At 36.6% G+C, this 16,681-nt stretch overlaps 1 protein-coding gene across 4 annotated transcripts in view; it reads right to left on the bottom strand.

Annotated features, from left to right (window-relative positions):
• Nucleotides 1-16,681, bottom strand: part of DNM3 (dynamin 3) — a 576,371-nt gene that overhangs the window by 109,382 nt on the left and 450,308 nt on the right. For 3 of the 4 annotated variants that reach the window (XM_021682631.1, XM_021682630.1, XM_021682629.1), the window contains one exon: nt 9,680-9,791. In XM_021682631.1, the coding sequence (XP_021538306.1) occupies nt 9,680-9,791 (112 nt within the window). Of the gene's footprint in view, nt 1-2,227; nt 2,240-9,679; nt 9,792-16,681 lie in introns of all 4 variants that reach the window. The other variant, XM_021682632.1, reaches the window with a different exon arrangement.

A 16,681-nucleotide genomic window follows, 5' to 3' on the forward strand; every position in this document is an offset into this window, starting at 1 on the left:
TATACTCTGGAGACAGCACAGCTTGTATTCCAGTGTTTTCCATTTATACTGAAATTCTAAGCTAAAGGAAAATAGCATGCAGATGTGCTGTTTGTGATTTCAGGAGGCTCTTTCGTGCCAGAGTACATGGTCAGTATAATGATCAGATTTTAAAAGTATTAGCATTACATTTTTTCACCATTCATAACATAAACAATTAAAAATTAAGGCATAAGGGCAATAAATACCAACACCTCCAAAGTAGCCGCTCTTCAATTAAAAACCCAAACAATCAGTGCTTGCATCTTTAACACTTGTCAACTGACACTATGGCACCTGAAGATATCCCCTCAGCATTGTACCAAGTTTTCATTATGCAAAATGGTGGCTCCCGGTGCCTGAAGACTCTGGAAGGTCTTCTGCATCATCCTAGAGGTACCCTTATGAGCAGCAGCTTAGCATTTTGGGGTTTTATTGCTCATTGCATTATAATTATCTGAAAATCAGTAAACTCTATTAAACTGAACATGCCCAGAAGAACTTGACCAAGCAAGACACAATAAATGGATGACTCCTATAGAGAAGTGTTTTCTTTTGGGAATTTTACAAATCCCTGCAAGTCATCAGTGAATCACTAGTGAAAGAGGCAAATCATTAATGCTTTTCGAGTGGTCTAAGGATTACACTCCCCACAAAATGTCAGTAGCTGGTTCCCTGATCATCAGCATACACAGACTAGTTATTAGTGCACTCACAATTAGCTCACAGTACTTAACAAACAAACAAGAGATGGAGCACATGAAATTCTAGACAGAGACTCATTGTAAATGACCAGATCAGACATATTTACTACTCAAGAATTGAAATACATCATATGGTATAAGAACTAAAATATGGGTTTTTATATTTTGTCCAAAAGTTTTTTTCTAATAGTGGTAGTATTAGGTAGAAATATTACCCTTTACTTTGTATAAGAAATCTCTAACTAATTTTATAAGCTACTGCTGTTTTTAAAAAGTGGACTGAATCCACCCGCCTTGCTTCTTCACAAATGTCTATCTTGTACTTTTCTTGTAGTATTTTAACTTTATTAAATATTATTACTTGGGTCATAAGCAGTTCTATCCAGATATAAATTCATAAAGTGACACATTTTCAATACCAACCATGGCTTCAACATATTCTGTAACAGCACATTCCATCAAATTAAACTGCAAGATTTCCCACATTTGTTTTACGTTCTATATGTATGGCTTATGAATAGCAATTTTGATGAATTCCAGCTGGTTTAAATATGCAGGCAGCCCCTTATAGAACAGATTCTTTTCAATTCTTATTGTATTCAATGAGGCCCATTTTAAGTGGGCCACCTGGTAGGATGAAACACTAATAATTCTCCATAGAAAAAAGGAAAAACAAATCACCCTGCTAAACTTAAGACCATCTTCCCTAACTATGCTACTATTATAGAACTAATATAAGTGAGAAGTAGTTCTAATCTTTTGGAAGAATTGAATTTAAATTCAAACAAGCCAGCAACCCTATGAATGACTAAATTGCTCCTTTATCTAATGACAATAACAATATTAAGATCATTTTCCCCATCGGTGTGTGTTGCCCGGTCTCACAAATCCATCATGCACATTCATCTCTTCCTCCATCCCCCATACCCTCCCGCTTCCGTCCAGCTGGAATACATCAGGGTGCAGAAGCCAAGTCAAACGTGGACCCCACCCTCCTCCATCCATTTTAAGGCACCTTCAAAGCCAGAGCACTGATCTAGTTCAGTTTCACCAGCAAAGCCAGCCATCCTGCTATTTAAGACTCCAGTTTGGGGTTTTTATAACTGCACATTAACATGAGAGCTTTGATTTTTGGTCAAAAACTTCGCTGCACTGAGTTTCATCAGATTGTTGTACCCTTTCTGCAGAAGAGTCCTTATTATTAAATCTTCATAACCTTTGCTCTCAGTGTCGACCTCTTTCCTTATATTATCAACCTCTCTGAACCACCCAATAACCAACCCTAAAGAACGGTTAACACTTCCCTTCCAAAAGGTCAAAACGGAGCAGCCGTTAGGGTAGTCCAAACGTATGTTTTCCCCGGCATTTGCAAGCCCTAGATCATTGGTGTGCTGTCACAGACAACAGTCATTTCAGTGGGCCCAGAAACACTCTCGCCAAGATACATGCGGCAGGGGAGTGGGGGCCGGAGAGAAAGAGGAGCTGCAATAGGACAAAGAACTTACTTTGTTGTTCCCCTGTGCATGTGGCCGCAAGGAAAAAAAAAGAAAAGAAAGAAATATGTTAAACATAAACTTATTTAAAGATTTTCATGCTAGAGCAAAATCAAAACAAATAATTTATTCCCTGACATCCCATACATACATACAGCACCCAAAGCCCATGGGCAAGTCGAAGAATCCACTTATATTAAATGAAATCACATATTTATAACAGCAGAAAATTATGACAGAGATTTTCCCCTTTCTTCCTACCCGGAATCCTTGGAGTATGGGAACCTGGCCAAAAAGCACTGGTTTGAATTCGTAATAAGTGAACTGTTAGCATGAAAGGCAAAATAGTTAGTATGTCAGCTTGCCCTTTCCTGACAATTCCTCCTCCAACATGCCAAGCCATGGAAAATTTCATCAGCCAATGCATTTTTAAACAAACACTGCATCCTTGGTTTCAAAGAAGGTGGAAAAAGAAAGGAAAAGAGAGCAGAGGAAAGGAGTGGGTGGTTCTGGGGAGACAGGGTAAGCAGACCAAGTTACGACCTCCATCTGTACCATTCCTCTACTTCATAAATTATGAGTTTTGTCCCGGGTTGGCATGGGAAGCGAAAGCTGTATAGTGGGGATGCGGCCAAAGTAAACACTGGTCCACATTCAAGAAAATGGGTCTGGAAAGGTTAGTCACCAAAAAATGCAGTCATTTCTACAAGAGACACTCTGGATAGAGACACAGCAGCCAGCGACAGGCGGCGGGCAAACGGCTCTCCTGTTTCAAACTGGAGCAGCAAGAGTATGATTTATATCAAACAATTTAACTCACATATGGCTTAAAAAAAATAAAATGGTGATTCATTACTCCCAGGGCAACCCGAGTCCTTGCAAGGTCAGATCCTGTGGGGAAGACGTGATGGGATATGGGCCGGGAACAGATCTGAACTCTTCTCACGAGGGGCCCAGAAGGAATTTCTCGCTGCGATGCCGAGTTGAAGAGAGCTGTTCGGAAACTGCGTGCATCTGTGGAGGAGACTGAGCACAGGGCGGAGTAACAGGTTGGGCTGGGGATCTGGCGTTTAGTTTTAAACGAGGATGTGCAGGGAGAAATACTACACACCGAAATTTTCTGGAGAGGGGCAAGGCAACAATCACAGGAGAGGATATTTTCTTAAAAACAATGCCAACTGGTGACTCTGGGGAAATGTCTAATCCAAGGACCATCAGAGCCATCACATTTAATAATAACATAAGTTTGAAGACACTGATAAAACAGTGTAGAGAAGCTTCTTGGCATTGGGAGTTGCCATGATATCACCGTTAACATCACTGGCTTCTGTGAGGCACAAATAATGATACAAGAATGAACGGGGGGGGGAGAGTCTCTGTAAGGAATATGCCAACCATTCAAGAAGGCAATAAAGATCCCCACAGGGAATTTTATCAGGAGTAAAATACTATTTTAGAGAATAACAGGACCCTGGTTCTCCAAAGAAGTGCAATATTGCTGAAAATACCTCAAACAGATGGAGTTTATTGAATTCCACAGCAGTGCAGCTTTTGATCTACCAAATAAGTTTCAGGAGTTCAACCAAGTATTTTTTACACGTTAGGGAATGACTGGCTTCTCTGCTCCACGGCAGATGGTTCTGTTTGTAGTGGCAACAATGATGTCACAGAGTAGGGGCCTTGATCCTTAAATATGAGAAACATCCAAGTGGAGGACGTGGTGTGGCTTTGCCATTTCTTTTTTCCTTCAATCATTTCCCAATTGTCTATTCTGAGAGAGGCATAACAGTCATGAATGGTGAACTGTAAATGTTTTATAATTCCCTCCACTACTCTGCGTGGCAGCGATTTATGTTTAGATCATGGCAAGTACCTCCATTGAAGAAAAACGAAACTCTTCAGAATTGGTCACGTGGCTGCTTGACGTTGTGTGGGAAGCACTGCCGAATAAGCTAAGAATAAAGTGATGTGTGGCCAGGCTAAGTGTGGGCACTGTCAGTCTTATATTTTTAGATGGCTGAATAAATAAATGCATGTGAGTGGTCATCCCATATTAAAAAGTATTTATGGAGGTCTGTGGGCATTCTTTTTTCTCCCCCCTCGAATGATACAGAGGCCCTCCCCACCCCCCTAGTTGCTATTTGCCACAGAGACACATTCAGTTTTAGAGTCTATCCACAAGGAATTTCTGAAGTCCCCAAAGACTTCATTGATAGAGGGGTTTCAACTTCCAAAGCAGTCCTAAAAGCATTCACTATGACCAGGCAAGTCTTGAATTCAGAGGTAAAAGTTCCGGGGTGTTTCACATTCTACTGCCATTTTTCACCATTTAACTCATACCCTATAGGGGAGGACCATCCATCTCTACAGCCAATGGAAGTCTCTTCAGAAATGCTGCGGTGTGTAATTTAACAAATAGGCAAAACTAAATTTGCACCAAATTTATTTCCAGGGCACCCACTACTCTGCAGGCTGCTTCTTTCAGATAGCCCACAGGCCAGCATCGGAGGGCAGGCTTGTGAATCCTCACTTTCCCTGACAGGCAGCCCCTTGGGCTCACTCCTGACGGACGAACGGAGCCTTCCAAGCCAGCCTGGCCACAGGGCAGCACAACCCAAGACACCCCCTAAACAATTCTGCCTCCTCAGCCAACAGTTAAGGAAATTCTCCCTCATGTGCCCAAGTCTCACTGATAGTTTGCAAAGGAAAACGTAACTACTAAACTGGAAATTAGGGTTTCATGGACCATTAATGATTTTCATCAATAATAAAGGCTACGTGGCATTGAACACATTCACCCAGTTGCAGCACCAAGCTAGAGGTCATGTGCAATAGTTCTCACTTAATCCTATAAAATCATGCAAGGGAAGGTAGCATTATTTTGAGTTTAAAAAAGAATACTAAAAAAAAAAAAAAGAGTTAAGTAAGTAGCCTGAGCCACACAGCCAATAAATAGAAGGGTCAGGATTCAAATGTGAGTAGATCTGACTTAAAGTCTACCTCATTTCACTGCACACAAAATGTTCCAAGGAATTTGGAATTCTTTAGTGTTTATATACAATTTAAGTCATACTGTTAGCTGACAAAACTGTGCCAGAAAAGTCCATCATTTTTTATATCACGCTCTTTAGATATTTAATGAAATTCACATTTATTTGTACTCACACTTACTGATGCATGTACATATATTTTTTCCTGTAAAATAATCTTTTCAAAGTTCTTTAATTGTAGCCTATAACACTGGTACACACACACACTTTTTATCTCATTTTCATCAGTAAAAAAACCCTAAAATACTATGAATTAATTCCTTCAGAAAAATCTTTACTTCAAAATTGTGTAATAATTCAATTATTTAACAGTATAAAATTTTATAGTGGTTATAATTTTAATTTAATGGCCAAAGGAAACAGAAGTTAAAGAAATAAAATTCTGCTAAATCCAAATTCAGATTTACATATATTTTTAAAGTACTGTGGCTGCTCAGAAAGATGAGGTAACTGGTAGAAGGCTAAATTTGTGGCTCAGAGAGGTTATGTGTAAGTTCATGGAGTATGGCAGTGCCATAGTGGGAAACTGGATCCAGGACTTCTCATTTCCATGTTAGGGCCACACATTACACTGCTCAAATGTGAAGTCTACATTTTGCTTTGGAACCAGAAAGATTAAGGGACTAAAGGTAATTAGAAAATCCACATAGAAATATAGTTGGGCTGTTGCATTTTATACAGATATCCACTGTGGTTCCTACCACATTGTAATTATTTATTTGCATCCCTCACTTCCACTAGATTTGAAACTCCTATAAAGTAAGAATTGCATCTTTTTCTATTTGAATTTCTAGAGTCTTCCATAACAGTGATGGATGAAGGGAAGGAAGGGAGAGAAGAGGGTGGAAGAGAAAGAAAGAAAAAAAAATCTGTAGAGAACTCCAAGAGAAACAACCTAAGAGATAGAAAACACCAGGTAGCAGAACAAACGCTATGATATGAGTGACATAAAAATATTCCATCATGTGGACATGATAGAAAAAATATGATGGGGAAAAGCATGTCATAAAAAAGTGGGCAATCATAGTTGAAAAAAAAGTTTGTCTAAAACCAAAATGGGGGTGATGGCTATTTATCAAAATGAAGCCAAAATTACACAATTTTTAAAAAATTATCTTTGTAGATTTTTTTTCCAGTCAAAATAGAGGTGTTTTGTGTAGAAAGTAGAACTTCTTGAGTCTAGACTTATGTCCATGTATGACAAATAAATGTTTCATTTTTAGAACAGTGATTGATTTGCTGTCAACTCAGTGGTTTATTGATACAAAACCCAAATGACACACCAGAAGTCCTAAAAATTTACTTACAGAAAGACATCTGTTATTAGGTTAATCTGACTTTTTCATCAACTCTTTCTAAATTAGGAATAACTGTACCTAAAAGTATCCATTCCCCCAAATCTAAGCATGCTCACAAAATGAATGTTTACACAAGCATTCTACTTAGATTGCTTTCAGTAGTTAGCTGCCATTTAAACATCTGAAAGTCAAGCAATCGTGTAATATAACCTCCAGAACTACATGGTGCATAAGAAATGCAAATATTGTTTATGATGAAAACTGAGAAAAGCAATGTTCATGGCATACTGCCAAGTTTAATTTCCTGTCATGTCTTTGGCATATAGTAAAAAACCCTTTTGTCTCGACCTTCCAAGCAACTGTACCAAAGTGTATTTATAAACAAAAATGATGTGAAAAGAATCAAACAGATTGCGTAGGACAACTCTAGATTTGCTTAAAATTGAGTATTCTGATAAAAAATGTAAATATTTCATTGCCTGTCTTCTTTGTGCAGAGCTATGGATACATGAAAATCCACATTTGTAAATTTGGATTCACCAGAGATAGGAAGGTAATTTTGTTTTTCCAAGACAGTTTTCCCTCACAAGAGATGTATTACATAATTTCTTTAAATAGCAAACTTGTCTAGTGCATTTAAAATAAGTCTGACAAAAGCATGACTGAAAAATATTCTTCACAAACTTTACAGTTGCATGGTAGGAAGACATACATCCAACACACAAACATTCTATACAACCAAGCATTATTTGGAAATAGAAAATAGCATAAAGTATTTACGATCTCATTGGGCTACATTATAATATCCACATTGTTTTAGCTCTCATCTACTTGTTAAAGCAGTCTGTGATGAAAATGATAATTATCATCATCATCATCATTATAAATAGAGTGCTTACTTGTGCCCACCCTGTTTATGCTTTCCCTGCATTCTCTCACTTAATCCTGTCAACCAAGCTATAGGGGACTCCTGTTATTTCCATTTTAGAAATGGGAATTTTGAAACATAAAAAGGCTAGACATCTCACAGCTTACATGTGAACTTCTGGAATTTCAGTCTCGGGAGTTTGACACTAAAACCTCTGCTTGAACACACTTGCTGTACAGCTTCCTGTAATACCCCGCCATATAATCTTTTAGAAAGTGTCCCTCTTATCATGTCACTAACTGGCTGGAAACCCTTTAATGGCTTCCCATCTCACTTAAAACTCAAATGCTCACCACATCCTTCAAGACCAATATAATCTGCCTCGACTACCCTCTTGGAAACTATCAAATATTTTTGTCCTCCCTCATTGTGTTCCAGATTCACTGACTTTTTGTTGCTCTTCTGAGACACTGAGTGGCTTTGCACTTGTTAGCCCTCTCCACAAATATTCTTCCCCTCATTTCATTTTCTCCCTCCCTTCCTTCAGGAGCCTACTCAAATGGCAACTCTTCAAAGGGGCTTTCCCTCATCATCTTCACTAAAAGAAAGCTTACCTGCCCCTCTCTGATTGTCTGTCCCTTTAATTTTCTTTATTTTTTATAGACTGTATCACTCCCATAAAATCACACTACATAATTATACAGTTATTCGTTCACTTGTTTAATGTCTGCTCCTTGGGGATGGGACCTTATTGCGCACCTCTGTAGCACTAGGGCTTAGAACGGCGCCTGGCAAAAAGCATGTGCTCCACAGGCTTTGTGGACTGAGTGAATAAAAAAATTAAGCATATGTACATTTTTAATATACAATGTATGTGAAACTAAACACACCACCATCAATGGAGAGGGAAGACTAATAAATGATTAGAATTAATAATAAAAGTACAGGTGATACTCTTAGTTTTTAAGTGATTTCTCATGTGCAATTTTTGGAGTGGCATATAGTTATGTAAATATATATGTACACAGTGATAAAATTTGGACAACCATGGAAATCATACAGATACCTCTGTGCTTGGTTATCACCGGAAAAGGGTCTTGTTTCACCTCATTTGGAGGGCACAGGGTATGTTGTGGGGGGTTCGTTGTTTTAGGTGCTGGCCAGGCAAGGGTAGGTTGGGATGGAGTTAAGAGGTCTATGTAGGAGCTAAAATAACAGCAATGAGAACTTTTTGGCACAAATCCCTAATCCTTTACTTCTGGAACTCTGTTAAATTCCAGTGCAACCTCAGGGATGGGGTCAAGGCTAAAGTTCCTCCAGAGATGTTTCAATTGCCCCCCCACCCTGCACCCATATTTCAGACTTTCTCTTGAGAAGACTCTTCCTACGGGGAACCTAGAAATGACCTGACTTGTGCATGATCAGTCCTATAAACCGATCTAGAGCCAAGTAAGCACCACAAGGGTCAAGATGGACCAAATCCCCAAGGCTCAGTCTCAGCACTTGCGTTCTGAGGAGACACCTGGACAGAACATCTTAAGGGGACAGGAAGTAAGCAGAAAGAGCCGCTCATCAGTGGCATCTGTCTAACGGTGTGTGTACATGTTGGGTGGGACTCCTGAAATTCAAATCCAGACATTTTCCAAAGAACACAAACAGAAGTTCTGTTTATTAACTTGAATGCGAGAAGTGACTTCAAACACTTGAAGTATATTTATAAAGATAAGTAGGAACGGCAATATAATGTTTTTCTTCTTTCACACTCCAAATGACATTAACCAGAATTTGAATACAGATGTAATTTTGGATTCAGGTTCTACAGACATAATGAAAGGAGGTAGATTTTTATAAAAATAAGTACATTTTTAAGTATATGAAATAGTGTGATGACATGATATATATACTATGACTATATGAAGAATGTTCTAAACAGCTGTATGAATACTAGGACAACCGTGAAATACCACATAAAGGAAAATAAAATTTTAAATTAAAACGAAGAAATTCTCTCTTGGTCTGAGATTACATATATTATGCTTTATGGCAGAGTAGAGCATTTTCTCTAACAAACAGACTGATAAACTTCTAGAAACTAATGGAGAAAAAGAAATATGAGCAAAGTATTACTTAGAACTGTTCCAAACTAATTAAATCAAAAGAGAACTAGTTTCTCCATTATATAGTATATAGAATTATGTCTTCTTAAGCATGGTTAATAATTATAAGATAAGAGATATATCCAACTTACTAAAGACTTATCAGGATAAACCCCAGCTCTTAGCAGAGATGCCTTCCAGCTGTCTACATCCTCCTGCGAGTCACATGCCAGCTCAAGGAAGCGATAGTCTTTGTATACATTCCTGGAATTAAAAAAAAAATCATGCTTTTAGTCTGGAACCAAATTCAAAATGATTTTATATCACTGCAGACAATGATGATGCAAATGACAGTCCAAATGGATAATTCTCAGACAGTCACTGGAGGAAAAAAAACCAATTCATTGTATTTAAAATAACTGGTAAATTCCTATATTTATTATATAATCTTTTTAAAACTTCACATGAAAGAATTCAGAGCCACTTGTACCGCTAAGCAATAAGAAGGGGAGGAAAGAGAAATGCTCTCAGGATGATACACTGGGTGCCAAGTCAGAGTGGTGCCAGGGGAATGGATCTGCTGCCGCCTAGTAATTAATCAATTTTCTGAAACCATTTTATAAGCCTAAATGGCTCATAAAACTTTAAAAGGTATGGCAATAATCTTACAAACTTAAAATACTATCCTATATTCAAAACAGAAATGCTCATTGATACCGTGAAAAGGAAAAAACATTAGCCAGTATTCAACAGAGTGAAATGCTAATAAGGGCATACTGACAACTGGGGCAATACTATAATTTTGTTTCTTTTCCTAACAATAAAATAATACGTAAGATGTAATACATGCCCGTTTACAAAGATTTGGAAACTAGATAAAAGAATAAAAATGGTGACAAGTATCCACTTTCCACGGTTTACAGATAAACTTATTTCTTTATACTCTTGTTCTATCCATCTTTCACACAGTTGAGGTCTCCCCAACCCCCTTCTCTCTCTGTCAACTTTGAGTCCTTTTTTTACTTACTATATTATGGTCATTTACTTAGGCCATTACATCTTTATAAACATCAAATTAGAATGGCATGATATTCATTAATATAAATGTATGATAATTTACTTAACCTCTTCCAGATATTAATTAGGTAATTTCCTTTATTTTTATAATCAGAAATAATGCTTAAGTGAGTATTTTTATCCATAAGCCTTTCACACTTACTCTTATTTTCTGAGGATAGATTCCTATAAATAGAATTATAGGATCAAACTTACAGTCATTTTTAAAGACGCTGATATGCATTACCAATCACCTTTCCAGAAGAGATTTAGACGGATACTAGCAGAATACCAGAAATTATAGTCTTTTTCTCTTCTTATTCTCTTCCAGGGTATTCTCATTCATGCCTAAGAGCCTTAGTTTACACCTAAACTCAGAAGGCTCACAAATTTATATCTCTTACCCAGGACTGCCCCAGATTCACAGTGTTTACTGACTTCTCCACTTGACTATCTCAAAGCCACCCTGACATGAACAACTGAATCGGTGATTTCGGCTTGCCCTTCCCTACCTTCCACTCTCATACCCGCTTTCATCTGACCACCTAAAAGTGCACTTCCTGATCACACTGTCACCCTCCCTCAAACCTCACTGTACCCTCCTCATGGATCTCCCTGCATCACATGGCTCCTTTAAATTTGCTCTCCACACGGAATCCTCATGATCTCCTGAAATGTGAATCAGATATTTTTACCCACGGAGTCAAACACTCTAATAGCCACCTGCTTTTAGGGAAAGACTACACTGTCTACCATGGCCTTTAAAACCCTGTGTAGTCTGGCCCATAACTGTTACCTTCCTCTCCAGCTTCTTTTCACACTCTAGTTTCCCTTGCTTTTTTGGCTCCAGGCATGCTGTTCTTCTTTTGCCTCCTGAAATGTGCCATGCCCACTCTCAAAGGTCTCTGCCTGTAGCTCTTTTCTTCTTCCCTCATTGCACAATTAATGCCTACTCTTTCTTGGAATCTTAGATCATATTTCTATTTACCTTTCCTTCATAGCACTAATCACAGTTGTGAATTCAGAATTATGTGTGGGTTTCTTTTTCTTTTTTATTTCTTATTTATTTATTTATTTACTTGCTTACTTACTTAGCTATTGTCTATCTTTCCAACTAGCTCACAAGCAACATTAGGACAGGGAATATGTCATTTTTATGCTTATCATTATATCCCCCAGGGGACTTGGGGAAGATGATGACTTAATTGTGCTTTGCTTCCTCTCTACTTCTAACTCAGGTCAAACACATCTTCTTTTCTTGAGTCAAGCCAACTTTGGGACTGGTACTCGGGTAGAGGGTATGAGCTAGATAGTTTCTTGCTCTGGGCTGAACAGAGCTTTGGGACCACAGCAGGAAAACTCAAAGGCAAGGACCAGCATGTAGCAGGCCTTGGTAGGGCTGTCCCTCAATGATCACAGGACTCCTGGGTGTGCCTGATCCTCTGGCTGTAAGGAAGTGTGGGGGGTGCTGAGTCTTCTCTACCCCAATGCAAAAGAAAGCCTCCCTCTTGGTGCCTCAATAAGTAAATGGCAACTTGCCTATTTTGGGCCTGTGATGATGGAGATGTCTGTGCCTTCCCACCCTCACAGGACCAGTCCCCTTAAAGTGTCCAGCAGCTGGACCTGTGCCACAATGAACAAAGGAAAATAAAAGGACATCTAATAAGGATGTCTCATAGCCAGAGAAAGCAAGAATGAAGAGAGCAATCAGAACAGCTTATCAATAAAGAACTGCTGGGGGAAGCAGAAGAAGAGTATTTGAAGAGGTACAAGTACAACATTAAGAAAAACTTCCTGACACTAAAAAATAAGATTTGTAAGTCAAAATATTTAGTAGGTAAGTTGAAGGAAAGGATGATGAATGTTGAGCCTAGAATTAGTAGTTTTCAAGATCTAGTGGGAGAATTTTTAAAAATACAAGGATAGAGAAGTTATGAAAGTGTGGAGGAAGGAACACCTAACCTGTAAATAATAGGAGTTCCAGAAAAAGAAAAGGAAAGTGGCGGGGGGGGGGGGGGAATAATTATAAAAAAGAAACTACTGGGCGCCTGGGTGGCTCAGTCATTTAGGGTCTGCCTTCGGCTCAGGTCATGATCCCAGGGTCCTAGGATTGAGCCCCACATCAGGCTCCCTGCTCTGCGGGAAGCCTGCTTCTCCCTCTCCCACTCCCCCTGCTTGTGTTCCCTCTCTCGCTGTCTCTCTGTCAAAAAATAAATTAAAAATCTTAAAAAAAAAAAGCACTACTTTTTAAAAAAGGGTCTTATCCTGATTTTTAAAAAGATCTGAGCCTATACATTTTATGTGCTATGTCATGTGTACTTGATGAGAAAAGATACCATGTAGACATTCATTTATACAATTCTTGAGCTCTGAAATAAAACATTTAAGAGTCTTCTGTAGAAAGATAGCAAGTTGCTTATAAAGGAGAAAGAATGAGACTGGCCCTGGACTGAACATTCAAAAGGTAGAAGGCAATGAAGTAACATTCATGGACTCTTGAGGACTGCAGAGACCCATATCCAGCTGGGATACCGCCACACCCCTGACCTGAGGGAGCGTCTAAGCAGGGAGGAGATTACAACAGCACCAGATGAATCTGCGGAGCATGTTCAAGGTGAGGAAAGATTAAGACAAAAAAAAACAGTGGTGAGCAACAGAACTTGCAACATCCACAGAGTTAAATCAAAATAAATAATGACAGACCATCTAAGAATATATAATATAAGGGCTAAAGAAAGAACAGTAAAAGAGACACACTATTCAAATAGTCTAAAAGTTGGGGAAGGGTAGGAGAAAATAAAAATGCTCCCCAGGTCTTCTCTGATGGGTGCAGGGGCAGAGAGTGGGGCAGCAAAGGGATCCCAGGGGTCTCACTGTTAGGAGAAGTGGGCATGGGGAGAAGCAGAAGAAGAAAGGGTTTAGGGGAGAAATATTTGATAATTTGCCTCATGGAATGATAGGGCTATGTACTGGTGATGAATGAAAATGTTAATGAAATTAAATGTACAGTAGAACTCTCAAATTAAAAAAGAAGAAAAAGGAGAAATTAATAGCCTTTGATCAAGTAAAAAAATAAGAAGAAAAAATAAAAAGGACCAAAATATGAAATTTTAATAAGATGGCAGGAATAAATTTATGTATATTAATTATGAAATTAATGACAGTGGACTGAATTCTCTCAGCTAGTCAGTTAATTTAGGTTTAAAAAAGTTACATATTATTTGGAAAAATAAAGGAACAGGCAAAGAGAAATCACACAAGCACAAAACAAAGAATATAAATTCAAGAATGGTAATATTAATTATAGACGAGATAGAATTTAAAAGTACTGAACAAGATAAACAGTTTAAAAGCCCTAAATAGAATAAAGAGAAATATTATACGATGGTATAAAGTACAATTTGTGAAGATTGGAAAATACTCATAAAACTGTTTGTACCAAATTACATAGTAGGGAAGGAAAGAAAGCAAATGCTACTAAAATTGCAAGAACTTGTAATAATTATATGTATGTAATCAGTTAAAATATAATAATAGAAAACTTTAATATGACTCTTTTCAAATTGGACAAATACAGTGGACAAAAGTAAGTTAGCAAATAGAAGATAAAGATTTGTCATTATCCACAAAACATTTACAAAAATCAGTCTTACACTTGGACCTATACACATACACAATACCAGCCTTAAGAAAACTTAAAAAAGAGATTATATAGATCACATTCTTTAATCACAAATCAAAAAAAAAAGAAAAAGAAAAATAATAAATTTCTAAAAAAAGAGACCAAAAACCCCTTAAATATATTCTTAGATAACCCTTGTATTACAGAAAAAAAAAAACAAAATAAAAATTATAAATTATTTAGAAAACAACAAAAAATATAAACACACCATATCCAACCAATGGAACACAGCAAAGACTGTAGGAAAATTTATGGCCTTAAATATGTTCATTATTTACAGAAAGGAGAAAAAAAGGTCAATGTTCATCTACAGGGATTATAAAACTATGATAAAAAAAAGAACAAGCCAAGAAGAAGGAATTAACATAGATTAAAACCAAAATTAATAAAATAAGAAATATAAAAATAACATAAAGGATAATAAAGACATACACAAATATTTTTTCCTTTAGAATTAGACAATATAATACTAATTAAGGGAGAAAACAGAAGTATACAAGACCACAAATGAGAAAGGATAGGATACATAACCACAAATATAGAGAAGATGGAAAAAATTTAAAATCAAATATTATAAGCAATCCTATGGCAAAACTAAGAACCCAGAGAAAAACTAACATACCCTAAAAAATATGTTACCAAAATTAACTCAAAATCCAGTGGCTTTTACAAAACACTGCTAGGCTATACTTCTAGTAACTTAGATACAGGAAAATGTTCCATTCATATTAGGAGAAAGCCTACAAAATACATAGGATAAATTTTTTAAATTGAGAAAATGATAAAATCTTATTGAATAACATGAAAAAAGATCTTCATAAATGGAAAGGCATATTTGATAGTGTTTTGATTACGCTATATTCTTAGGTCTTACAAAGTGACTAGTGCTAGTAGGTATTCAATAAATATTTACTGAATAATGAATATCATCACACCCATAAATATATTGACTATCATCTTTAAAATACCTTTGCAAATTTTATAATTTAAAAATGATTTTCCATCAAAGCTTTAATATTTTTGCTAAAGAAGTGAGCATTTTAACATGTTTATAGAAGTGATATTCTTTGTTCTGATTTCATTAAGACTTTTTTTGTGTATTATTAGAATGATTTCTCACTTTTTATTTACATTAGCTCGACACAGCTTTGTCTCTTCTTTTACTTTTTTACTTTATCTATTTGTTTTACTTTTTAAAAAGACATATTGGTTGTAAATGCCAACAATATAGCTGGGTTTTATTTTTCATCCCAATCTGAAAAGTACTGCCCATGATTAGGAAAGTCTGAATCATGTTTATTTCTTGCCATAGCTGTATAGCTTGGTTTTAGTTTTGTCATTTTGACATAAGCTTTTTTTTTAATGCTCCCTACTGTTTCCTTGCATATGTTGATAAAAGAACTATCTTTTTGACTTCTATATTTTTTAGTGGTTTTCAGTTCTACAGGTAAATGATTATTTTTAAAAAAAGAATTATCTTTAAGTTTTCCAAATCATCCCTGAATTCATTTTTGTATATATGAAATTCAGAAATAAAACAATAATTCCTGACTTCTCAAGGAATTTAAAAGCATTTACTGTTTGCCACTTTATCTCACACATTTCCTAATCTATCTAGAAATACTGACCTAGAATATTATTTCTGAATTATTGTTTTCACATCTCTTTAAGAGTCCACTTCTTTTTAGTTTAGTATGCAATTTTGTTACACTTGCAAGCAATTATTTAAATGGAACTCTGTATGTTTTACTTGAATAAATATTTATCATCAGGTATTTTCTATCTGGATTTTCCCATCTGTAAATTCTTACTTGGATTCATTTTTTGAATTGGCTTCAAAGTAGAGCTGGCTATCTGGATTTCTGGTTGGCACAAGTATCCACATTTCTTGCATTGATTGATTCAGTGAGGAAATATAGAAGTTTCTTCTTGTTGTCTTCCTGTTTAGCTTCATTTTTCTTAATCAGGGTAAAGCATGCAGTGGCCACTCATAAAATTTCAATCCAGTTCACTCCATGAGTTTTGTAAATAGTTGATTAACATTGTTACTTCCTAGTGCTTTTAAGACTTTCCATTTCTGTTGTATATGATCTTTTGGATACAGCAACAGATGGAGTAGGATAAAAGAAGCTTCTAATTTTCCACCACAAGGACTGTGGGCCTACCACAGTCCTTCGCATATGGCCTCCACAAAACAAATATTTGTCGAGTGGAGCAAATGAATGAATGAACAAATGAATGAACAAAAGAACTATGGAATGAACTTGAACTGTGTTTATTTTTAAAACCAACTATTTTTATTTTTGATAGAATCCTTAATTTTCCACAGAAAATCTAAGATAAAAAAGTCTGAAGAGACAAACCACAACAAGCCGAATAAGTACTTTTAATTAAAAGTGGGACATATTTAAAGGAA

Source organism: Neomonachus schauinslandi, chromosome 6 (genome assembly GCF_002201575.2).
Source record: "Neomonachus schauinslandi chromosome 6, ASM220157v2, whole genome shotgun sequence".
In the NCBI taxonomy this organism is placed as follows: domain Eukaryota; kingdom Metazoa; phylum Chordata; class Mammalia; order Carnivora; family Phocidae; genus Neomonachus; species Neomonachus schauinslandi.